Source organism: Corvus cornix, chromosome 7 (genome assembly GCF_000738735.6).
Source record: "Corvus cornix cornix isolate S_Up_H32 chromosome 7, ASM73873v5, whole genome shotgun sequence".
Classification (NCBI taxonomy): domain Eukaryota; kingdom Metazoa; phylum Chordata; class Aves; order Passeriformes; family Corvidae; genus Corvus; species Corvus cornix.
This window is the reverse complement of record NC_046337.1, coordinates 28,010,685-28,037,535: the sequence shown is the minus strand read 5'-3', so window position 1 is coordinate 28,037,535 and position 26,851 is coordinate 28,010,685. Positions and strand designations below refer to the sequence as shown.

Below are 26,851 nucleotides of genomic sequence, written 5' to 3'. Positions count from 1 at the left end.
TACCACTTTAGGAACAGACACGAAATCAATGTGAAATATGCAATAGGAGTAGCGCTAATTCTAGGGATGGACCCATCACTGTGTGATACAGGGGTGTGGGCAGGGGAGTGAGGAGGGGCTGCTTTGTCTGCAACACCGATGATTCAGAGACCACAAGGCCATATTGTCACCTCCTCAGCCTCTCTGCACTAAGCCTGTACCTGAGTAATGCCATTAAATACACACAGTTGCCAGCCAAATGCAATTATTCCAAATGTACAATAGCTACTTAGCAGGTGTAAGTCGAATAAAGCTGTTGCTCAGTGTAATGAAATACTTGGAGCATCCTGCTACATCACTGACAACCCTAAAAATCTAGAGTCCTTCTGCTAGGAGTTTCAGAAGAGCTGAAAAAGTTCTGAACTATTTGTAGTTTGAGGAGTACACAGAGAATAAGTCACTGAAACCAACAAATTATTACTTGTTAGAACATAAAAACAGTAACCAAGTGTTTTTGAAAACTTGGTGAGAAATAAATATAAATAACATTCACTTTCTGGGCTGAACCACATTTGCCAAGTTTCCACCCACTCCTGACTTCAATGCCAAGTTATAAACCCCTATAAAAATAAAGTTTAAGATGAAAAGGCTGCCAGGATGTTAATCTCTGCAGTGCTACTTGGAATTACACAGAAACATCACCTGACTTGCTTCCATAGGTATATTTTTCCCTTATTATCAGTTTCCTTTTTTGATCACATTAGACTACACAGCCATGCATGTACTCCCTATAAACAAACCAGATTCTAGTCACTCCAACCACCTCAGTAATAAAAGGTTACCATTAGCAGTTACGCTGGATGGAAAAAATGCGCATTACTCAACTCCTCAAGACTCTTTCCTTCTCTAACACATTTCCCCTATCTGATTCCCTGTTGTTCTTTGTTAACTATGGATTGGTAGGGTTCTGTGGGGCTGAACAGGAGCAAGACTGAGACAGCCTTGAGATGGAGACTGGCACTGTCCTGAGAGACAGGCCAGCTTGCCAGCAATGCTCTAAGAAAAAAGGGATACAGGAGCCACAAAGCTTTTGTGCCACCAGCATTCTGCCTCAGATCTTCCTGAGACAGGGCTTTTACCTTTGCATCCTCCATTGCCCATGTTCACACCCAGTTACAGTCTTTCCTTTGTTTGCTGTTGTTCTACTGAAACTGGGGATACATTTAGAGCTCTTGTAGTCCTGTACTGACTGGAATATAAAGCAGTGAGGACACAGCAGCAGGTCCTTACACAGGAAAGGAAGGGGTTCAATGGATGTGTGCTGTCTACATTCAAGTACTGCTGATGAACTACTTCTGCTAGCAATGCCTGTGGTAGTTAAATAAAAGCTGGTTCAGGAGGCTGTTACCTACCTCCATCTGTGGTGTGACCACAGCAAAAGACATTGCAGTGTTTTCGTTTTCTCTCTGCATCACTCACTTGGTATACAATTCTGCAGTTCTTTGCTTGAAGAGCTCATTTAAACCAAGTACAACAGTACTGTCATACTGCAGAGCCACCCACCCTTCTGAAGCCAACCACTAGGTAGGCAAAGACTTGTGTCTGGACAACAGGTACTGTGCTAAGTTCAGCAATTAGCTCTGACAGCACTCCAGGATAGCATCTGCCCTTCATTTTTCTATACCTCCCTACAACATGTCTCTACCTCTACAAGAGTCAGAAACCAACATAATCCCCAGAATGGGAGCAACAAATTGTTGTATTCGAATATTCAGTTCTCATCCTATAATGATTACCATGTGCGTCAATGTATTTCAACTCCAAACTGAGTTAAAACTTCCTGGATACAGCACAAAAGGAATTCAGTGCACCCTTCCCCTGTGTGATGCTCTTAACCTCTAGCCCAATCTTCCTTGCACAGTCAAGCAGCTGACGCAGACCACAGCACAATAGCTTGGGGTGGTCTGCATGCAACTTTCCATTTAAAATAAAACCAGCTCAAAAGATTTAAAATAAGATTTATTTCTCCACCTTCCCTTCCCCTCACACTTTATTTGCACTGAGTTGTTAATAGGAACATTCTGACAAACAGCCTGTGGGGCATTTAGGCCTTATGCGTGGCACTGAATTGACTGACAGCACTGGAAACCAAATTCCTATGCACAATAAGGGATGCAGCAGGGAGAGCAAGAGTGTAACATGTCTTCCAGCACTGCACTGCAAGCAGGGACACAGAGGACCCGCCAGCATCCATGACCCAGCGTGTCCGGAACTTTTCAGTCCCACAGGCATACAGGCACTTTGCCCCAGAGTAAGAAGAAGCTGGTAAAGAAACGTTTTGTAATAAGTTACTAGCCGGCAGAATTGCCATGTTTCAATTGTGACAGGATGTCACCACCCAGGGCTGTTCTCCAGTGCTTCAGTTCGCTTCTTTGTTTTATTTATTATTTAAAACCTGGTGATCATAAAAGCCATTTCTAGCAGTAGTTGTGGCCAAGCCGGGAGAGCTCTGTGAACTCTGGTATACCCTGCACTAAGCTTGAGACAGAAAGGTTCCCACAATTTCTCTTGGCTTAGCAGCATCCTGCTCACTGGAGCAAGACTTGAACTTTGGAGCTTGGGGGACAAAGCACAGCACCAGCTCCACCTTGGAGAGACAGGGCTGCTGCACTACACCCAGAGGGTGCCCTCTTGCTTATGCTACATAATTATGAACTACCCCTTTGTAAATCACAGAACTACTCCAGAGCACAGGAGGTGCTTTTAAAGTGGTAATTCTGTATCTTTTTATCTATAATTAGGATAATTACTTATTTCTTTTAATCACAGTGCACTTAACCACTTCAGCGCAAAGGGCTGGTCTGAGGAGTCTCATTTTCATTCAACATCTAATCTTTGTATTTACCCGTAGTCATTCCCTGGCTTCAGCGCCCGATCTCTGCCTAGGCCACTTGTTCCTGCACTCAGGACTGGATGAAAAGCAGGTTGACTGGAGAGGCAGACATGACAAAAAGTCGTAACTTTTAAAACCTTTCCCTTCCTCTACTCCTGCAGGACAGCACAGAACCTCAAAACAGCTATAGAGCACATACAGAAATTGTTTGGCCGCTGGCTGTGGGTACCAAAGGCCTTTATCCAAGCCTAATGGAAAACAGACAGGAAAGGCCATTGTCTGTTCTTTGTTGAGTTGCAAACCATTCGGTTCCCACCAAAGCACAAATCACTATTTTTTTACTTTGAATCATCATAAAAAGTGGGCCTTTAACCAGCACCAATCTCAGATAAACTGAGCAGAGCGTACTGACATTGATGAGCAGCTGACCTTCTCATCCTTTATCCTCAAGACTACCACTAAGTCATCCCCTGGGACACAGAGATGCTAACATGTCTTCTGCCAGTTCTGCTTAAGCACAGTAAATCATATTCTTCACATGGGCTGCCCCTGGACTGCACTGCTTCTAAAGGTGCTTCTCAGAAGACAAGCATCATCATCGTATTTTTAGATTTAATTTGGGTTTGTGTATAGGTTCAAGAGGCACATAGAAGCATAAACTCAGTTCTTCATAATCATGTTAACACTGTTTGTCAAAAGGACATGGCAGATCCATCTGGCAGAGAAGACCATTACACTGAAGGTGCTCTAGTGACCACTTGTTCTAATCCATGAATATTGGTCAGGTGAAATGGAAAAGGAGAAGCAGCAGAATCATTCGTTAGAGCTGTCTGACAGAAATACAGGGAGTACTGGTTTAGATGGACTGATGTTCTCATCTGATATAAAAATATCTCCCTTTCTGTCAAACTATTGTAACAGTAGAACCAATCCTTTGTGGGCATCTCGAAAGGGAGATACAAACCTCCCAGATGACCCAGCCAATTGTGCAATCCCTTTGGGAGATACACGTGTGTCTTCTTGATTCGTACCATCAGAGATGGTGAAAGGAGGGAGACAGAACACAAACATCATTAAGACAGAGATATAAACTCTTCAGATATTTCAAGTGAACAGAATACCATTCTGCTCTCAGAGTTACATATTCTATGAAATCCGTGGGATCACAGAGAGACACACTGCAGCTTTTCATATAGGAAAGCTTATGCCTGTACCTAAGCTTCAAGTCATCCTCCTGTTTCACACTAATCTCCACTAATGCTTACTTTGTAAAAATACCTTTTTGTCTGAGCTAACATGCCGCTGTTTGGCAGCACACTTTTTTTTTAAATATGAAAGAAAATTAATTTTGAGATTCTGAAGGGTAAAACAAAAACATTTTACTTTTTAAAAAATGAAGATGACCCTTCTTTACTAAGAATTCAAAAAGGCAGAAGTCCCAGCTGCAGCACACAACTGGTCCTCCCTGAGAAAAGCACAGTACTGAAACAGGAGACATTTTTTTTAAAAAGTTCAGTGACATCATTTGAGCAAGACATGGGGCAAGTGGCTAGACAGCTTCTCCACAGAAGGGTTTCCAAGCTTTACTGTCTGGCCTATGTTCCCTAAAGTAGCACTGGCTGCAGCTCCAGCCATATGCAGGCACAGGAGATGGCACTCAGCAACCCTCACATATCCTGTGCCACAGCACAGGCATGGTGAGCACTGAGAGCCACTGCTCCAAAACAGCCAGAAGCCAGGGAAGACATTCTGTAAAGCTGAGATTCATATATGCACTTACTTTAGGTGAAAGTTACTCTTAAAATATAAACCCAAAGGGTGTGTTTTAATTCTCTTTACAGAGAGGAATAGCAAGAGGGCCACAACTCCTACACCCCTGGAACGCATGGCAGCAGGTAAACTGGTTTTTAACAATATACATGCACAACTCCCCCAAACTGGCACTTAACACCATGGACAATGCTGAAATGCAAAACGCTAATGTGGGTGGGGAAAACAGTAGTCAAGGGGTCTATAATTCTTGCTGAATCTTGACACGTTTAACTTATATTTAAAGAGAGAGGCCACTTTTTCCTCATCATTAGTGCCAACTGATGAACTACTCTCCTCATGAAATAGCACAGCAGGCCACTGAGAGGCTGTCTCCACGTCAGAAATGATCTTCAGGTCATGTATGTTACCTAGATGCTGACAAGTTTGCCCGTGATGTTATTTTCCTTCCTTTTTATTTAAGAAAGTGAGAAAAGTTCTATTTTTAGTGAAATGAATACACAGTAAGGGATGCAAAAGTATGAAAAAGTTACAGTAATGTCAAGAGCCTCACAGTCAACCCTAAATGGTTTAGTGCCAGAGCCACGACTAATATCCAGTCAAGATATGAAATGTATTCCCTTAAAAAACTTAACATTTCTGCAAAAGGTGAAGATATACGCATATAAATACATTATATACATATATATACACACATACATATATATATATATATATATATAAACCCCTCTATTTACACAGAGAGTGAGGAATATACATGCATATATCAGTAAATAGGGTATTTTTAGAAGTCAGAAACACTGTTTGGGAAAGATCTGGTGAGCCTTTTCATGAGGCTTCCCCAACATCTGCTTCAGAGGAACAATTAAAAACTATTCCTCCAAGCACATAGCGACAATTTTCCCCAGACTCGCACTGGCATTATCACTGTGCCGCAACTCTCAGTTCCTTCAGCCTGGAAATAAGAAAGCTGGGAGCCCTTCTGAATCCTGTTTCTAACCTCTCTCAACCTACATTGGCCTCTAGGAACACATTAAAAGAGAAACAGATTGCTCTGTCTATCCATTATTGGAAGTAAGCAAACAAACCTTCAAGAATAAAACAGCACATAAACAACAAATCAGTAATATTGGAAAAATCAAAGAGCAGCCAAAGCAGATTTTCGATTTAAGGAAGCTATGAAAGCTTTTTCTTACATTCTTGATCTGTTGAAACAGAAATAATTGAGCCCTCCTCCTTTAAACTGAAAAGCCTCATCATTCCACAAAAACTTTGAGACAGCCACAGTCTCAAAACTCATATCCACAGAAAGCTATATTTTGACAGACACTGATGGCAGGAGCAAAGATGACATGTTCTTCATATGCAGACAAAAAAAATATGTCTTTTTATTTTTAAGTCCGCAATGTATTTATTTCTTCCTGCTGCCTTCCTGACTTCCTCCTACCAAGCTAAGTTGTGTCATCAGGCAAAAAGAAAATATTCACACCAGTTAAGATTTTCAGTTGTGAAAGAATTCTGATACAGTGAGAGTCCTTCTGATAAAAATAGAAAGCATGACACTTAGAAGTGAAATATCTATTAAGAAAGAGAGCTAAAAAATATTCTAAATGCTACAAACCCAAATCACTGGGACACAAGTAGGTAACCTTGACAATTACCTGAATTGCATGGCTAAGTTCTGAAATACCTCTCTCCATACATACATATATATACATGTACATAGTTACAAGGTGTTTTTATTTCTGTATCTATTTGTTAATCAAACTTAGAATCAATGCAAACCTTTCAAGAAATTATTAAAATCCTGCATTTCAACAATGTTGAATGTCTTCTCCCAGCTTCAGCAAGTTCAGCTTCTAGAGAAATCAGACAAGCATTTCTCAGATTGAGAGAAGCATCCCCGTGGGACTGGGCAGGAGAAAGGCAGTTTGAGAACCACTGGAATAAGCCATTGGTCTATAGTTGTCATTGATTAGTATGTATTATTTAGTAAAAAAGGGGGATCTCTGATCTTCATTAAGGCAGGTTTAAACATACTTAAGCCTTGTCATGTATGCACAACTTTGTACTAAAAAGCCTTGCATCCCTCAAAAAGAAAAATAAGAAAGTAAAACTAAAAAGAAAAAAAAAATTCATATAGTAATACTAGATTAATTCATGGTGCATATTTTGAACAAAATTACAGCACATACTAAAGAGCTTAATTAGCACCTTAAGTGACTACAGACACCCATGAGGGCAAGAAGTCCACAGAAGAACCAATAAGCCTTTTGTTTCCCACCACTGTACACATTCCATTACAATTGTTTTAATATAAGCTCTCTTTCAAATAGATACGTGTATCCTAAAGAGACTGGAAAGAGTGGACATCCTGTTATAATCTCCCTCGTGTTCTCACACACATTCCAAATGGCAAGCCCAGGGCCAGGAGAAGACAAAAAGCCTTCATCCTCACACCAGCCAATTCCCAAGCCTGGCTGTACACTAACTCTCGTGCTGCTGAGTAAACTGTGAACATCTTAAAACCTTAAGGGGATGAGGCAGGGTGGGAGAAAAAAATTCAAGCAGAATTTTATTCTAGCATCATCTGACACACAACCAAATTGCCATGCTGAGCGGAACTAACTGAAAACTTTTTTAAAATTATGAGCATAAGTAGTTTAGCTGTCTTTTTGGTGAGTTCAGCAGAATGCACACTGAGAATCTTTACTTTGAGAGATTTGATACAATTCCATTTGTGTACAGCTTTTACATCTGTGGCTAATGATATCAAATTATTGATTGTTCACTTTCTTATATTATTTAAGCATTAATTATGCACTCGGCAACCTGATGCTTCTCTTTTTTTCTTTTTTTCCAGAGAAGTTTTTATTTCTGTCTGTCTTTGGTTGTAATTACTTTGATCTTCCAGAGTGCATAAATAATTTACTGTTTATTTATTTCTATGAAAGGAAAAAAGTTTGACCTAGTAGATCTATATGTGGCAATTTGTAACAGAATCACATAGCTTATGTTTAGGAAATCATGGTTTTGATTAAGAAGCAACCATTTAGTTCCCACTGTTTTATTAAAACAGACATTAGCAGATAATAGGAAACACATTTAACACTGTAGGCTGCATTTAGTTTGCAACGTCAATGAAGTTATTTTGAAGCCCCTTCCTATTTTGTATTTACCACAGCTCATGTGAATTGTTTTTTGCTTTTACTTTCTAGTAACCAACTAGAGCTAGACAAGGATAGGGGTGCTGGTTCTAAAGACTCTAAATTATAGCTTTGTCTAATAATATCCAGCTACAGCTCAAAAAAACGAATAGGTGCATCATCCATTCACCTTGTTTAAAATTATTATTACAGGAGTACATGATGATTGATGCATGTAACTCGAGTCACTGATTTTACACACTAACTGAGCTGTCCTGCACGAATATCTGCCTAGAGAAAAGAAACAAAACAACATGAAACAAGAGATGATGAGAAATTGAAACCACCTAAAGAATTGCAGAAGTCTTCCTGTTTGCAGGCGGTTAAGATTACTGCTCTGAAGTTACGTGACTGTTTATTCTCCATGCACCACTGTACCTGCCACAGACTCTTTGTTTTCTCTCCCACTCATATGGTTGACGAATCAACACTACTTGAACTGCTTTATAGCAGCTTGTGTTTACTTCACACATACCTTAACCTTCCTTTTTTCTCCTCCTACTAACACACACAAACTTCCAAACAGCAACGACTGGCTGTGTCTCTGAATAGCACAGATACAGAGTTATCTGGCAAACTCTTCGGGTTTGGATCCTTGACCTTTTGATTGAGGTTTCAATCTGCTTTTATTGCACTTAACAATTTAACTGTGCACTTACTAAGTAAAAAGAAGTAAGAGCGTAAAGCTCTAAGAATGGAAGAAAGTGGAAAACAGTGTGCTAGAAATACTCCGAAGCTGTAGTAGCATCTCTATAGTTAAGAACACTACAGTTAAGGGCTTCCAGTGCCTCTGCAACTGGCACCCTTGCCCAGTTTTGAAAAAAAGAAGAAGAAAAATGAATAAAAAAAGCCTATTTCTGTTCTCCCAGAACAACAAGTAAAAGCGAATGGTGATGACCTCAAATCTGTTTGATTCCTCTGATTGCTTTTTAACCAAGAGGATATGTTAAAGCACTTTGAGTAAAATTCTTTTATTAAGAGACACCATTTAGAGAAAAGAAACACTTCTGAGTTACACAATGGCAATTTAGAGAGAAAAGAAAATATCCAGTTCATCTGGCATGAGGGTAACCACATGCTAAAATGTCCAATCAACGTTTTTAGTTCTAGCCTAAACCATTATAGTAGGTGAAAAGCAACATCTCCATTTCCCTACCTGCACTGTTACCCCAATTCTGCCTGGACAATTTTCCTTCTAGACACAAAAAATTTTACCAGAGAACATTCTTTCTTTTTTCCCCCTAGTGAAAATCTAATCATTGCAGAGCCGAGGCATGAGTGTCTTACAGGTATGCTCTGCACAAGCCAGATGCGCAGAGAAAAACCAGATGCCTCAGAACTTGTTCTGATGTTTCACACAATTTTGTTTCATGTGTTCCTAACTCAAGCAGCAGACTCTTTATGGTACTATTATGTAGATTTCTAGCCTGTCCTAACGAAACAAAACAAGCAAACTTCTGTAGCTTATGTTTGCCAGCCTTTTACAAGGAAAAGATGGCACACTCCTTTTGAAAGGTGCTAATCTTCACACGACTAAAAATACAATGGTTTCTCAAGGACATGACATTACCCTATTTCTTCATAATGTTTCTGAATTCTGTTATGATTTTTCTGGCTTGTGAAAGTATCACAAACAGAAATGACAATAATAGTCTATTATTAGACATTATTATTAGTCTATTAATTAGTCTATTATTATTAGACTAATAATAGTCGAATAGCCTTCTTTCAGACAATGAATCTTCCTTTCAGTGGTGTAAGAGAGAAAAACTATGAAAAAGCCCTATCCCAGGATACAGCTAACCTCCAAGGGTGATGGACATTTGGGGAGAGAGAAGCCAGGTGGAATTATGAAAATGTTTTTGACTATCCTCAAACTTCTGAGCATTTAAAGCACAGTGCTAAACAAACAAACAAACAAAAGCCCTACAAAAAACCTACAAAAACAAGTGATCCAGTGCACACCTAAGTCCCTTGCCAAAGGAAAGGAAGAACAAAAGATCAAACCACACAACCACACATGATGGATGCTTGTCACATTGTTTTGTGCACCACTGACAGGTGATCAGACAGTTCAGTGGTGAGAATGGGATGAATTTCAGTTTTACTCCCTCAGGCACTGCAGACCTACCAATACAATTTCATTGTAGAAAAAAGACAAACAATGGGCTATTTTTATCTTAACTTCAGCGGGTGCAGCACCTTGTTATTTACAAGTGTCTCCTAACAATCTATTAAATCCTCTGTATCCAGATTCTACAGGATAAAATGCCTACAGGATAAAAGCAGGAATGCCAGTACACTTTGCAGTATTGAAAACAGAGAACAAGGGCACTGTAACTTAAAAAGTCAGTTTTTTAGCTTTCAGGAACAACACGAAACTAAGGCAATTTACATAGCAATTTAGCGTTTAAATTCTGAGATACTACAACTTTTTCTTTCCAAAATGTTTTAGCTTAATTCAAAACACAGTTGATCTTTCAGCACAGCTAAATGGGATATTTTGAGCATGTTTTGTGTCCTGTGTTTTCATGCCAGCCTTGTTTGTAAAGTATCAGATTTAATTTCAAATGTGCTGTGACTGTGACCTCTTTGTAGACAAATTCACTAATATTATTATACCTTATTATTACTTTTATTTAAAGAAAATAATCTCAAACTGTCAGCAGAATTTCAAGAATTTGGAAAGCAACAACAAAAAAATCAATTTACCTTTAATCTTCTTGTACTTTTTGTACCATCTCCCAAACTCCTGGCACTTGGTTGCTGACACATTGGCATAGTATGTACTATTTACAATGGATGAAATCATACTCTGGAAGTATAGAAAGAAAGACAAAAAGTGATTTAAAATATCTTCCACAATTAGAAATCTTTTCCAGGGAAAGTAAATGACACGTGAGCGCATAATGATCATCCATTTGTGACTTTAAAACCAAAAGAACCATCTGATGAGTACAAAAATTTGGTTTTACTCTCCAGTCTATATGCCCAGCCATAAATAAAATCACAAAACAATTATTTTGTACAATTATGTGAAAAAAAGATGTAGTACAAACCTAGACTGAGACCTGCAGCTCAGGCTGTGAGGGAAGTTCTACTTTGCTTTGTATTTGTGATATTACAAAAGCTAAACTTTACTCGCATAACAACAGGCAGTGCCGTGCTGAGGAACACATGCTCACTGCACCAAGCAGAATTTAGGGACCAGATCCTAAAGGTAAGATTAGATGCTCCAGCATGCATAATCCAAATAATGCTTTTCAGATGTCTCTGTTCTGCTTCCAAATGCAGCAAGTCTGCACAGCCAAGAACTGGAGAACATCCGTGCTACTTGCTACAGAACAACAGTTAGGCAAATAAGTTAAATTAATATAATTTATAGAAACGTGTGATTAGCCCTTGTGTGAAAAATCACCCAGAAGAGAAATTAGCAGTGCCATTCAGAGCAAAGGGAAATACACAAACTACAACACAGAGCAGTCAAAACCCACAAGAAAGCTCAATAAAACTGAAATATTACTTGCCTAACCAGCAACCCTCCCTACTCTGCAAATTCCCCCTAAGCAACTCCGTACAAGCCAACTGAGGAGAGAGCTGCAGACTGGTTCTGCAGCACCTGACACCAGTAAAAAGGATATTTTATATCTGGGATGCTTCTGTCCATAGGATGGCTAACAGCCTCATTACTGGTAGTTCTTCCATTCTATTTTTCCCTTCCCCTCCTCCATGCTACAGAGGAGGCATCCTTTTAACGATTTTGCTCTCCTTTTCCCCTTTTTGAACTGTTCCAGGGTCAAATCATTCCCAGCACATGTACACTGCCAGCAAGGCAATGCAATCTAACAGCACCAACACACAGCAGCCAATGCACCTTCTCCACAGACCATCTTTTCCTCATGCCCTCCTTCTGCACTTTCATCAAAGCTCAGAGAAAGCCGTGGCACCTTGTGCGACCTTTCTGCACCAAGAGGAGAGAGCAAGGATGACCTCACAACTCAAACCATGGCTTCAAGCTCTGGCCTATGAGTTTCTGCAGGCTCTTGGCCATCTCTGGAAAGCTACAAGGCTTACACACTGACTCACTGAATTTAACAATGCTTTAAAAACAAAATCATCCTTGCCCTCTTCCAGATTTATCCAGCCTCCTGTTCCATATTCACTGAAACACAACAGGACTCTGTTCCTAACTCTTGAGTTTGAGGAATTTAAAAAACGTGAGCAAAACTGAGAGAATTAAGATAACCGAGTGATACAGATTACTTTCAGTCTTCAACAGGTAATTTTACTTTCAGTAAAGAGGCTCTTCTGCCTTTTCACTACCCTTTCCACTCAAATGGTGCACTGCAGTAGATTTTGAAGGCTATGAAGTAAGAGCTTTGTTAAGTAGCAACTCCAATTTCTAAAACCGAGATCCAATTTTCTAATTAAAATCAATATTTTGAGACATAAACCTAGCATTGTGGCAGTCAGCAGCAATTCCCTGCCCATAAATCTTCCCTTGCTCTACAGCATTTTAACAAGCAATAGAATTCTGAAAGCCTGACACGGCGATAGCCTCTGCTGAGGAAGGTTTCTGTACAAATTTGAGCTAACCTGGGGGGTTTTTTGCATCATTTTAGTTAAATTTCCATTCACTAAGGAAGGGTGGGGAAATTGTTTAACTCTGTCTACATATCAATTTGGTTTTTTTCTTTTTTTTTGGGGCGCAGGGTGGTTTCCTCCTCCAAATTATCTAGCTCTACAAGAAATCAACATTACTGAAATCATGGGGCTATTCAATATCACAGAATATATTAACCCATTAATCTTTACTTGAGAAAGCAAAACTTAAACTAAATAGTAAAATCAAACAGTAAATCAACCATTGGTAAAAAAATCCCAGGACAGATTCTCTTCTGCAGGGGAAAGAACTATTACAACTTTGAAACCACATATCCTCACTATTATATGTAAAGCAACACTAGGGGTATTTCTGCTAGGAATCTTGATAAGTCTGCAGAAAGGAAATATCCATTTAGAAGAGAGTGGAAAAAAATAAAAATCACTCACTAGTTGCAAATTTCTAAATAATGCATAATATTTCTGGAAAAATCCTTAAGGAAGGAATAAAGCAGCAGCTATGTTTGGTATGTGTGTGGCCATGACAGCCATGTGGAATGAAAACTACTTAGACCAGGAGCTAAGAAATATCCACACAAAGAAAATCTTGTGCAGTAAGTTCAAGGAGAAAAATATGGGACATGCTCATATCCCAAGAAAGCCTGCTCCAGCAAAGAGACAAAATGCACAGTCAGTGCTGAAATGAGTTATACGATACACAGGAAAGACAGAGATCTCTACCAAAAGATGGAAATGCTGAAATAATTGGATTTCTTTCTGCCACACACACTCCCCCCACCTACCCTCCTTCCCCCCAGCTTGTTTAACTGGGATTTATTTGTTTGAACAGGAGCCGTATGCTAAGGGTAGCTAAGCTGCAGACATGTAATACACCTAGCAGAAAAAAAACAGAACAATTTTAAATCAAAGTGAATGATTACATTTCCCATTAGCAGCAATCAGAATCCCCATCTGGGCTGCTTGGAGAGCTCGGGCACTGAGAACCAGAGATGGAGCACCGTCGGTGGTGGGAGCGGGAGCTCCCTGCGCTGCCCCTCTCCACTTCTGTACTTGAGGCACTGTGAACACATTAATAAACAGCAGCATTTACTCTGCAGTTTGACTCCTAAGAGACCACTCTGCAATTTGCTGCTGTCAATAATATATTAACCACGAGGGGGTTGTAATGACATTTCACATTTGGCACGATATTTTTTTAAAACTGATTTGGGAGAAGGAATTGTATTAGAGGCATATTCAGATGATGGCAATAGACAGCTTCTGTACAACCTTCCATTGTATCTTCTGCATTTTGTGAGCTAAACCAAAAGAGACTGAAACTTTTTGTGGCAATAATAATAGTAATACAAGCTGCATTCTGCAGTCTCAGTTCAAGGGTTAGTCACTACCCAAGGTCATTTATACCTGTGTTTAAAAGTAAGCAAGCTCAATTTTCCACAGAAGGGTCTCCTCTTAACTTTGTCTGCTAAATAAATACTGGGGCAAGGATTTTGGCTGCTACACTTCTGCCATCAGTAATTTTGTAAATACATGTCAGACTGAAGCTATAGAAGGAGTAAACCAACTGCAGCATTTCCACCTGGTAGGCTTTGAAACTGAAGTGGGAGGAAACAGACCCAGACAACAAATGAATTCTGCATATGAAATGATGCATAGTTTAGTTATACTGGATATTGAAGAAGACTGGGCAGAGACAACCATATGCTGCAATCATCATTAGCTGACCAGATTCCGCAGATAATTCTATTTAAAGACATTACACTTAAAGTGTGTGAAAAGAAAAACATTTTTGTATTCAATGCATATTCAACACCATGCATATCTACAGTGACTGTTACTCCTTTAGTAAATAAGGCAAGTTCTGTGGCTTTTCCTTACAAAACCCTTCCATTCCTGTTACTTCTGCAGATCCCACATTGCTAAAAGAATGTGATTCCTACCAGCTCTGTATTTCACCTCTGTGCTTTCCCGGGAGCTATAATCATAACACACCGAGGCAAATTTGTGGTGAATAGAGAGAATTCTCTTGGTTCATGGAGGCTTTGGATCATGAACTGTAGGATGAACATACAGTGCAATGCAAGACAGACAATCACAGGAGAAAAATGTTGGATACGAACAAGCAAAGCAATGGATTTTTAGGAAGCAGGGATTACTCATGTTTTGACTTTTAAAAGATACAGTGGACAGATTAACCTTTGATTCTAGTACACATTTTAGAAAGCAATATATTTTTCATGCCTAGCAAAGTTACCTGGTCTGGGTGCTAAAGTGTTATTCAGTTTTTTCTGAGAGGCAAGGAGAACTAAGTTATGAAAATTTTATGAATGTCTCATTATGACTATCTGAAGTACAAATAGAGCTCATGACATCTGTAGGAACCTGTGTCTTAGACATGACATCACTGGCGTTTAAAAAGCAGTCATGAAGAATAAGACTGAGTTTTTGTTCTTTTTTTAACATAATTACATATACATTTTTTTGTTGCTGTTTCCTAGAAATTGGGGCACCACTGTTAAAACTGCATACTTTTTATCATGGTTGCAGGCTGATGAGACCTACCCATTGGTTAGGGGGGAAAGCAAGCCCCTGCTAGTGGGAAGAAGCCACTCAAATCTTGCATTTGAGGATCATTAGTCCTATTGCAATAGGTTCAGATTAAAATCTACATAAAGAATTTACATCTTTCTGAAAACCAATCAATTAATTCATAATTTTTACCTGGCAACCCACTAAGAAAACATGGTGTAAAGATACTGTGTAACATATTAATTAGAATTTCTCCTTTCTAAAGAAAATGAGACATTTATTCGGTATTTATGGAATTGTTTTGTGTAGGCTCTTTACAGAACAAATATGAGCTTTAGTTCTTGCAAATCTTTCTTTCCCTAAGCCTGTTGAAAGCACTGACCTGTGAGAGAGGGCATTCTTTGGCTAATGTGCTCTGATTCATCTCTTTGAGCAGTTCCTTTAAGGCATTGCGAACTGTGGCATGGTTCCACTGCTCTGCTGGCAAGTCTTCCAACTTTGAACAACTGTTGAAACAGAAAGCAAAAAGCAGATAGAAATAACACCTTCACAGATGCTTACTTTTTGCATGCAAGTGCTATAGACCTTTAAGCAACAAGCACAACCCTGGAGTTTCCTGCTTGGCCAGCCCATCAAGGTGTTTCTCCCCTCTATCCCTCTCCCACCAAGCACGATTACCAGAAGATGTGCAGTTCAACACAGCTGCTAATCCTCCTATGGTATTATACGTGTGCATAACCATCCCTGCTGGGGCCTGATGGAGAGCAAAGAAACTGCATAAAGCAAGCCCCAGGAATGGCTGAGTAAAGCCATCGATTCCAGACAAAGATACTCCTGCTGGGGTAGAAAAACAAACATATATGCTGCACTGCCACTAACAAAATCCCTGAACAGCAAGGGCCCTCATTGTGTGGAGGCAACAGTTTGAAAAATTAGTTTCATTTTCTACAGGTTCTTATACTGCCCTTATCACTGAAGTATCCAAGAGCCTTTCAGAAACACATTAAGCCATATGCCCAACATCTGTCACACGCAGTTCATTCTCCCTTTCATTCTAGAAGAACTGCATATGTAGTGAAGCTTTTGTCTTCATATGACTTGTGCCTCTTTTAATTTAACAAGCTTATGGTTTGTGTCTACATGCATGGGGACAGACCCAAGAAGCACATCAAAAAGGTGGGAGAAGCTTGTCACTGCCATTACTGGTGCAGACTTAATGCATGCTCTCCAACGGCCTCTGAGGTGGTTCTGCCTTCTGCCCTTACAGCCTGGCTTTTCCCTGAGATGAACCTTTAGTTGCACTCAAGGAGTTCAGGTAGTCAGTGATCATCTTTATATCAAAGTCACGGACCACCTTTTATTTACGTGGCATCCAGGCATTCAGGCACTCTGAAGATAAAGTATGAGATCTTAATCTTGGGTTGACACCCTTTGCTAATACAGATGTGACAATAGGCTACATGAACTCATACTTCTGAGGAAACGAGTTATTACACTTGTTTCACAGCATCTGTAGGGTCTAGACACACTTTTACAAGTACGTAGCAGAGATGCAGCCCAGCTGAAAAATTGTAACAGTATATAAAACCAAGGAAAGATCTGTTCATGGGAATCAGAAAACCCAAGCACCATCAGAGATATAATAGGAAAGAAATGTTGCTGTTTGGAAGTTTAATGTCAGTGAGGCATCAACTACTTCCAAATTCTAAATTGAAATGAACAGGTGGAGGGTATGTACCACCAAAGGACTCACACATATCCCGGTGGGCCCCTCCTTCTGTTCAAGCCAAAGCTTTAAAGAATTGTCAGCAAGTTATTCCAGACTGTCTTATTTTTCACTCTTTCCTCTGTCATGTCTTGGCCATACAGCTACAAGAGGCTGTGCAATGCAGGCTTATCTGCAGGTCTGGAGTATGCCATGAACTGCTGGGGACTTTTGCATCAGGAACTATTTGAGGACTCTTTAGAAGGCCCATAGAGAGAGTGGAAAGAAAAAAGGAGGGAAGAGTGGGAAGAAAGGAGGGCAAATAAGTGTAAAAGTGTTGAGAGCTTTTGCTTTGCTAATCAGAACTAGCCCTCAGAGAAGGAAAATATTTTCCAAATGCCAAATGGAGCTGCAGTGACACTTTCCTTCCTTGTCTTCTGCTTGTTGGAAAGACCACTGGAGAAAAAAAAAGAAAAGTCAAAAAAAGTTCTCCACCATCACATCTCAGCAACTGGCTGCAGAAGACCTGGATTTTTACAATGCAGCCCCTAGAAAAGGCAAGGAGTTTATTATTTGATACAATGAGAACTTAAGAATCCATTAAATTATGAACTGTAGGAAGATCTGCCTTTAAAAGCCCCATCCATCTTCACTTGATTGGGTTTCTGCCCTTCCCCTCTCTGTTACTATATTGCTACTTTAGAAAATATACAGTATCAGTTGGAACGTGCACCAAAAAGCTGCCAGGTGACTCACCCTTCTCTTAATTTTCTTTCTTTCATCAGAAGACCAGAAATTAATGAAGACAGGATGTGCTAATCTCTGTAGTAATGCTGTAACCAACAGAGCAGCTCAGAGAATAGGGAAGGACAGATGTTCAGAAACACCCACCTTTGTAATTGGATTTTCAATGTCACAACATGATAGACATCTTGTAGCATGTCGGCTACTGTCGCATCTGGTGCATCAGTCACATAACTCAGAGGGAGGGGATTCCACCTCCCAAGCTTGATTATTCCTGAAAAGAAAACAAAAAATCCATGTTTTATATTTTATCAGCCATTTATTAAACCCTTCAGCAAGATTGATTGTTCCCAAGATTCAAGATCTGCCTTGAGGTTTATTGCAGTCTTGCCCAGAAAGACATGTTCTACTGACTCTTGAGGAAAACAGTGGGGAAGAGCAGGAATAGACTCAAAATTTTTAGCAGACAGTTGCTGACATGTTCTTGACTCTTAAATTACTTCAAGGAAGCACAGGAGACTTCCTCCCTTCACATCTTTCACTGTAGCTCCAAAGTTTAGTTCTTTAAATTAGAATAAGCTTTAAGTACCCTCTAGTTCTGATTTTGCAGTCTACAAAAACTTTTCAGTAAATAAATGCATTACTTTTGTCTGGAACAGGAAAATTCCTATGCGTGGGCATTCAGCACTGTTACAATCTAAGCATGGTACGATTCCCAGTGTGGATGGATGCCAGTGGAAACCCACCAAGTAGGAAGAGTTCACTCTCAGATACAAGTTGCACTATGCAGATGGTTGCTTTTCTTTGTGGGGAGGAAAAAAAAAGAAAAAGAACCAAACAACTGCAAGCTGCTGACCGCAGATCCAAAATAGCTTTTTGGAGGCGGGGGAGAATGCTGTAAGTTCTATTTCTACTTCTGTTCATTCTTTAATAGGGATCATCACCTCTTCTGGATGAGCTTGTCACAAAGACAATAAACTTGGATGGTAAACCATTTGGTGCAGAGGTATTATTTCTGTTTAGACAATTGCAGAGGGCCCACCCACACCAAAAACAATGACTAATACCCAGGAATGACTTCCAGGAAGACACCAAACAAAGAAAGCCACAGTGCCATCTTACATGACAGCAAAGCAGTTCAGCCTTGTTCTGCACTACTGCCACTACTGCTTTTATTCCCTCCTTCACTGTGTTCCCACTGCCCCACTGCTCTGCTCACTTAACTTTCCTCAGCTCAGCCCTACAAGACACTATTCTCTCATTCAAACTGATGCCTTCTGAGGTTTTGTTTTATACTGTTTGATCTTCGAAAAGACTTCCATAAACTCAACTGCCAGAAAAAACTTAATACGCTAATACATGAGAAAACTACTTCTTCTGCGATAACAGGCGCGCCAAGAACTCCTCTTGGGTATCTGGAAGGATGTTGTGATGCCAAGAAACTTCAGCCATCTCCTCCTCACTTTCTACTCCCAGCTCTTCACCAGCTCTGGAACTAATTGAACTGCAGTAAATGACAAAAACCTTCTATCCTGATCTCCCAAAAGTGATCATAAAATAAACACCACATCGAAACACTGAAACAAAGCTTCTCGTACAGAGACAATAACAGAACACAATGAACCCATGAAGTACCTGCTACAGAATATTATTCCCCATTCCTACACAGATTGAAGAGGAAATAATTTTAGCACAACTCCTTTTCTGTAGCACTTAAATCTTTGCATTTACCACCGACGTACTGCTTTGCAAGGCATTCTGTCACCACATACTGAAAGAAGCTGGAAGTGACCTAGTTCATCCTCAGTGGCACAAAGTTGCACTGTAACATACTGGTACAGACAGGGTAATATTTCAAGAGCAGATTAGAAAGTTTTTGGCAAGGAGAGATATTGTCCAAACGAAACAAAAAGTTAGTAAGTGTTGCTTGATATCCAGTGCTCAAAAATGGGACATAAACAGAACAAAAACATTTAAATGATGCACTGTTTCAGTATTAAGATTTAACAATCTGGTGCTGAATATGCTGCAGTATAAATAGTGCCTGGACTCAGATCCAGTAGAGTAACACACAGCACTCATTCACAGCACCGTATGTCTCCAGTGCTGGCTCCTTGAGTCATATTCCACTTGCCAAGAAAAGCTGTTTTTCTTAAGGGGATAGTTTACTTAATGTTATCTCTGGTGACAACAAGAAATGCATATAGTACAGCATATATTAGTCATGAAATGAGCATCAAGGGTCCACTGAGTAAAATACATGCTGGGAAAACAGTTTAGCTGCTGACATCCTCCACCTCCTCCTGCTATATAATAATTTAAAGCAAAATCACCTAAAATTCCAGAAATCTATACTGGCTTCACAGAACACTTGGCTTCCTATGTTCAATCTCGCCAAGTTTTCATGTAATTGAAAAAATAAGCATCATATGTGCCCCATAAGTCACATCTAAATTGGTAATATTTTACAAGAGGCTTTATTTTTCATTCAATTAAGGAAAGCACTCAGAGAGCACACCATCTGCAACTGCTCGGGCCTGGAAATGCTGGCAAAGGACAAAGAGATGGTCAGGAAGCACTGAAGTTACTAAAGGTGTCCCCAGACTAAAAGGGTTTAAAGAAAAAAAGCCCAGTGCAGCCAGAGTGCACCATGGGAAATACTATGCAAATTGTTTTACAGGAATGTCTGCTACTACTGGAAGTTAGGGAGGGTTTTTTTTTTTTAATCCTCCTCTACAACTGGAGAGGAAATTGTTTTGGCTGGATTTAAACAAACACAGGTGTTACCATAATGCTCAGTGCCTCTGCACGTTAACACCTGCTGAGAGTCCTTTACTCTGTGTTACAGCACTGCTGATGCACGCTATTTTTTCAGCCGGTGTGATATGACGTGTGAAATATTTTTTTCCAAAGCACATTAAGCTGGTCCAAACGATAGCCAGAAGCCATGGTTTCCATTCAGCTCCTCAGCAGACTTTACAGGTGCTTATTTCACGGCACCAACAGTGTACTTAAGGCAACTCTTGGGCTGTGTTTGGGAAGATGATGCCAACTTGTTGAGCAAATGCGTTCTCTGCACACTAGAAGACATCTCTGAATGACTCCTCAGTAAAAACTGAGTGGTCCAAAATTTCCCCCTAAAAACGTCCGTTCTTATCCAGGACTGGACATTTCCAGCATAACAGCAACCTCGAGATGAAAGCAGCCTGGTAGCAAGGGGTCACTTCCACATACACAGTTTTTGACTGTTCCTCTCATTGACTCCAAATGGTACAGCTCAGGCCTTTAAAGAAATCACTTTAACTGGCCTGGCTGAACTTTTATCCTAACACGACGGAGACTTGGGACTGGAGACACGAATGAGCAAAGGTCACTGTGTTATTAATGAATATACTGCTGCTCCGGGAGAATCACTTCACCGCTCCAGACCTTCTCAAAATTATGTGTGCATAATGCAAAGCAGATCAGAAAGCTCAGGAAATCCAAAAACGTGTTTCTTGAGTTCCCAAAACCCTTCTGTTAATGAATCTGGTTCTCCCTCCTGTATCTATTGGGACTTTTTTCCTGTAAAAGTTTTTAAGGGAAAGCTAACAGATTTCAATGCTTGCACGCACTCAAGAAACGGCCATACACTAGAACAGCTCTCAACTGACCTAGAAATGACTGAATGCAGCCCAGGCCAGTTAGGCCATTAAAGACAATAAAGAGACCAGTTTTCTCAAAAGTTTTTTCAAAACTTATTCTAGAAGAGATCCTCTATCTATGCTGAGTATTGGTTCTTGAATGGCATGTACTTCTATAGTCAGGTCTTTTATTAAGTTTAAGCCTCAGCTTCATCAAAATGCACACAGGGAAAAAAGACAGAGTAACTTAGTGTAAAATGTGTGTAACTCCCTTTACCCACAAGAATGCCGGAACACACCACTGGCAAACTTCTGTGAGCTCAAGTGTCAGATTTGTACATAACAACCACTGCAATCTACTGCTGTCGCTCTACTTAGGCCAACGATGTGCCACCCTGCCAGGATGTTTCCAGTTGAGTTTCCTTTAAAAAGCAGCTCCTTTGGAGAAGAAAGTGGTAACTACACAAATGAGAGCAGAACACTACACTGAACAGAAGCCATGACCTGCTACATCTGACCCATTCTATACCCAGCAGAACTCATCACAGGATCCTCATGAGCTTTATTTTATGGTATCACCAGAAAAAATGACGGACCTAAAGCACTGGGATTATTCCTGGGATGTCACCCTAGTGAGATGTGAACTGAATGGATGCAAGGTTCAAGCTAAAGCAGACTTCCAGAATAACTACTTTGATCAGGAGAATGAAACAGCAAAAGGCAGAAAGCTGCTTGCTAGAAAAATAAGCTGGCAAACCCTTTACATTATTATGTAGTTTACATTGTCCCATAAAAATCATTTATCTCTATAGGCTAGAAACCTCACTTGTCATTGCAAATGGAAAGATAGCCACACAGTACACTCATTCTAAGAATGCCACATCTGGGGTTTAGAACATATATATCACAGTCTAGCTATGACACTTTTTGGTCCTAAACAGAATGAAGTCCGGGTCCTGCATCTCCCACTCACAGGTAACTTTCTCCCACTCACCTGCACAGGTAACTTTTAATCTGGATAGCCCCATAACAATTACTGGGGGCACCTCAGGTACTCTTCTATATATCACTGCTGTAAAATCAAACTCTTAAAACGAAGCATTTTCCAAATTCCTTCTTGTGGCTAAACAGAGCAAACAGGACCAGAACATGCTTCACCCCATCACTGGCTCCCTTCAAACTATCCCCTGCTCCCACCACAGCTGTACTCCTGATTTCATCTTTCACAAATTTGAGCATAGCCAAATTACATCTTAAATGGATACTTGTAGTATTAATGCAAATGCATATGCAGCACTAATGTGATTTATTTTAAATGCTAATCTGCCAGGGTTAAAAGATAGTCAGGTGTCCTAGAATTTGTTTCCTTGCATCCCAGGGATCCCAGGACCACAGCCCAAGAGTGGTGGACTGCAAACACAAGGCTGGTTGAAGAACACAACCAACATTTGCTGCTGCCTTCCGAATGCAATCAAGTAGTTTTGATTGAGCATGGTGCTTTTTGACAGCTGCTCTTACCAACACAACAGACACTCAGGAGAAACTGCAGGTTAGCATTAACACCCAAACACTTCTGATTTCTTTCACAGCTCCAAATGTAAGACCTCAGTGGGACACCCAATAAAAGCCCCACTTCTGGGACCACCAAGGCATTTCTCTATCAGCCACTACTGCAGGACTCCCCTCCAGGATGGGTAGGCTCTTGTGACAGTGACTGCATCTGTTTATCCCCTTCAAAGGCATCTTGTCCCTATGCTTTAGCATGTAATTTTCCTTTGTTGAGCTGTGTTTTGTTACAGAAATTAAAAACTGCCTGTCCTATGCAATAAGTATATAGAATTACTTATTCATAAATCAGTTTGCACAAAACTACTACTCTGCAGTACATAACAACTCGGGCTGTATTTCTTACCTCTATACTGGCTGTAGTATACCATCACATTGTAACAACTTAAAGCCGTAATTTGTAGTTATTATTGTTAATCCAGCAAAGGGAATGACTTTTCAAGCAGAAAGGATGAAAAAGTTAACAGGAAAAATTAAAAGAAAATAAACTGATTATATTAATTTTTTGTGCTATATTATTGAGCTGTCTTTTCTATCTTTTTGGGAAATCTGAGAAAGCATTATGCTGCCTTTGCCCATTGTTTTAAGGGTGCCTGTATTACTCTACTGAATTTCAATCAATGACATATTGGGGTAATAGATGGAAAAAACAATCAGCAGAATCCTCCCCTGTACTTCTAAAGCATCTTTCATCAGAGGGTCCCAATGCACTTTAAAAACATTAATTAACTGAACTTTGCAACATCCTACATGTGAGGTAGACTGTATTCTGCCCATTGACATATCGGTGATTTAGTGATTGAAAGCACACAATGAACATAATCCTATGCTTATGCCAATACAAAACAATCTCCCTCTTTCCTCATTTCAGTCCATAATAAATAATTCAGTGAGAGAACAGGAATAAACGATGTGATTACACTGTGATGTACACATCCACAAATCAACAGGAACACCCACAATCCCCGAATGACGAATGCTCCACCCCAGCTCATGAGACTTGTGCAACTTCAGGGCTCTGCACAAAAGGGTGACCTTCACCCAAGGGGAAAGCACAGCCGAGCCACACGAAGCTCTGGCAACACAAAGCCCCTTGAACTGCGGCTGCTGGAAGTCCTTGCTCTTGCTGTTTAAAAATGCTGTCATAAACTCTGTGTACCAGTGATGGTTTAGAGCACAAAATTCTGTGCTGCAACAACACATCTATGAGCCAGTCAATTTAAACACTTTCTGGCTTGCACATCTGTATCAGCACACAGATTTTAATATAGACGATGCACTTACATCATTACATCCGATATTTATATGATTATATATTAAAAATTTTATGGAATCATGGGTGTAACTACCAATAGAAAGCCTGTTAGTGTTACAAGGTTTAATGCCAAACTTCAGAGTACTTTCATAGATGAAAATCACTTTGATACATGAAGCTTGGTTTTGAGTTTTTAATTTTTTGAATGCTAGCACTGCCCCTTGCTTTCCTCCAGCATGACTGTACTGAAGTATTTGACTTAAATAACATACACTAAACAGTTTAATGGCTTGTAGTTCTACATATCGGGTTTACATTTTACAGTAAAAAGATTGTGCCTCGTGTAATAGATGCTGCTTCACATTTGGGAAACATTATGTGAGGACCCTGACTTTTATTAGATTAATTTAATATAGGCACTAAGTTACTAGACTAAATTAATAAAGATCTTCTTAAAAAAAAAAGAAAAAAACAAGAAGGAGAGAGAGAGAGCGCGAGCAAACAGAATGAGCCCACAAATTAAATAAAATTTTCTGGAGCTTGTTATTTTGGAAGTCTTTATTTAATTTTCCAACCCCTATTCTGTTTGAAAAAACAGTCAATAACTGGTAAGGAAACAGGAAAAAAAAAGATTGATGTTATTTACTTCAGAGGATTATTTTTAAAACTGTTATATGATAGAACAGGAATACCACAAATAAATGGAAGGGCAAGGAAGCAAAGGAAGTACTAGTGAAAAAACAAAACAACAGGCCAGTCACTTAAGTTTCTAGAGTGGATTCAATGATCCTCGTGGGTCCCTTCCAACTCAGAATATTCTGTAATTCTGAAGTATCTTTTACATCTCCTATATTACTTATAAAACTACCACCTCCACTGAGGAAAACCATATTTGGCCCTGAATAACATCTCTCTTCTGTCATTTTTGGGGTAAGTGTGCACTTACCTGGGACAGCAAGAATATGCATAAAGAGAGAGGAGTCCGCTTCTCTCATCTGAGACAGAGAACCACTCCTCCAAATATCACTTCCATGGCACAAATACAAAGTCTTTTAAATCATGACAACTCATGACAGAAAGGCTACTGCATCCAGGTGTCTTTCATAACCCTGCCAGCCTGGAGCTCAGCTTCATCCTCCATCAGGCTGCCCTCTCCTGAGAGGCCCCCTCACACTGGGGCTTTCTCAGTGGTATTACTCAGTAGCCCCAATGCCCATAGGATTGCAGCACCTGCTGCATGTCATTAACATCATCCCCACATAATGCCCAAAGCAGGGCACTCCCCCCAGTTTTGCATGAAATTACTGTCTTTTGGGCAACCTGTGCTCTTATGGCAAGATTGCTTCTAGCTTAGTCCTGGGACACCTGAGCTTGCTCAGCTGCATAGGAGCACAGGCTGTGCCTCCTCCCAGGGGACAGTGGCTGCTGAACACCCTTGAAATCCAGAGTGTCACAACTCAGCTTATTCCCTGATCAAAGAGCTTCTTTAGCTGCTCCCATGAGTAGAGGTTTGCTTTGCCATCTTAAAACCATGGCTGTTCCCCTTGCTTTGGATTCAGCTGTCTCTCAAGTCCCAGGGTCTCTGGCAAAATGTGCTGCTTCTCTGCCATCCCAGCACGGCACCAGGACCTGTTTCTAATTTAGTGCCTCCCAGAGAGCCAACATAAGCAGATACTGCTAGTGGGGACCTGCAACGTGCTTCCAGCTCAGCCTTAGAGACTGAGAACTGGGGCTTTAGTGTAGCTGCCTCAGTTGCTAAGAAACATGAATGCAAGTGTACTCAACAGGTGGTGCTTTTCTCCACTGCACATGTTCCTGAACAGCCATAAACAATGCCTGGAGATCATCTCGCCACAAATTTTGGACCTGGTGACCATATTGCCATCTCACCACCTCTAAGGGGCTGCACATGAATACAAAGACCAGAGCTTTACACAAACATTTGCTGTCCAACCTTCTTTGTCAATTTTCTGCCAGCCCAATGCCATCAACACAACCTGGCTGACATCTTCAGCAAAAACAGGGTATCTGGGCAGACAGCCTATGGTCCCCACCCTCCAGAAGCCTTTCTTGAATTTTATATGATGTTTTCAAATGAAGGAGAGGTAGAAGACGTTCTCCCTCTTTGGGGAAAGCCCTGCATCTATTTTTAAAAAGATGCCAGTGCCCCAAACTCCTTCAATTCACCCAGCTTCAATACTTGCCTATAAGCTTCACATGGAAAGTCAGTCTACTGAGCAGGAGAAACAGCACAATAACATGGCATTGCAGCTGAACACATAAAACACATTTTAAAGGTTATAAAAGAGCATTGCTAACAGGACATTGTAGAGGATAATAGGCTTAGAATTAAGCCTACAGACATTGTTTGGCCTTGTGTGAATCTGAATATCCTGCCTACTCACAGCAACAGCTACAGAGAGCACAGAAAGTCTGGCTCAAACTGCAAACATACAGTAGCCAACTATCTTTGTGTTGAGTCAACTACAAGTAGATTTAAAAATTCATGGGTCTCAAGTCCAAAGAAAAATAAGGGCATAGAGCATGCTGTGCTGCACAAACGAACCCCTAAACTAATGTAGTTTCATATTCTGGCCTATGTAGTTTAACAGCTTAATCTCTTTAGTTTAAGATTTGTGTCTTGGGGTTTTCCTTACACTGTATAAAGACTAGCAGAATGTTTTTTTCACTAAATTACTACCTTTGGTTTGCCTTCTGTCTTTTCTTTCCTCCCACCAGACATTCAGTTCTTGACTTCCATGAGAAAAAAACAACATGAACAACTGAAAACTAGTAGGACAGCATCTAACTATCAGGGCAGAAAACTAAGTATTGCTGAGGAAATAGAGGGATTGAGGACTTTACCGATAATCTCAAACAACTGCTTCCACTAATTCAACATGAATGCAATAAGTGTAGATACAGTTGCTGTATTTTTTGCCATTCAACCTTGAAGTC

The 26,851-nt window shown here is 40.2% G+C and overlaps 1 protein-coding gene across 2 annotated transcripts in view; it reads right to left on the bottom strand.

The window, feature by feature from the left end:
• Window positions 1–26,851, bottom strand: part of SATB2 (SATB homeobox 2) — a 132,867-nt gene that overhangs the window by 56,296 nt on the left and 49,720 nt on the right. For both annotated transcript variants that reach the window (XM_039555439.1, XM_039555440.1), the window contains exons 4-6: window positions 17,597–17,723; window positions 15,383–15,506; window positions 10,561–10,663 (exon numbers count right to left, since the gene is read on the bottom strand). In XM_039555439.1, coding sequence (XP_039411373.1) covers window positions 10,561–10,663; window positions 15,383–15,506; window positions 17,597–17,723 — 354 coding nt within the window. The remainder of the gene's footprint in view (window positions 1–10,560; window positions 10,664–15,382; window positions 15,507–17,596; window positions 17,724–26,851) is intronic.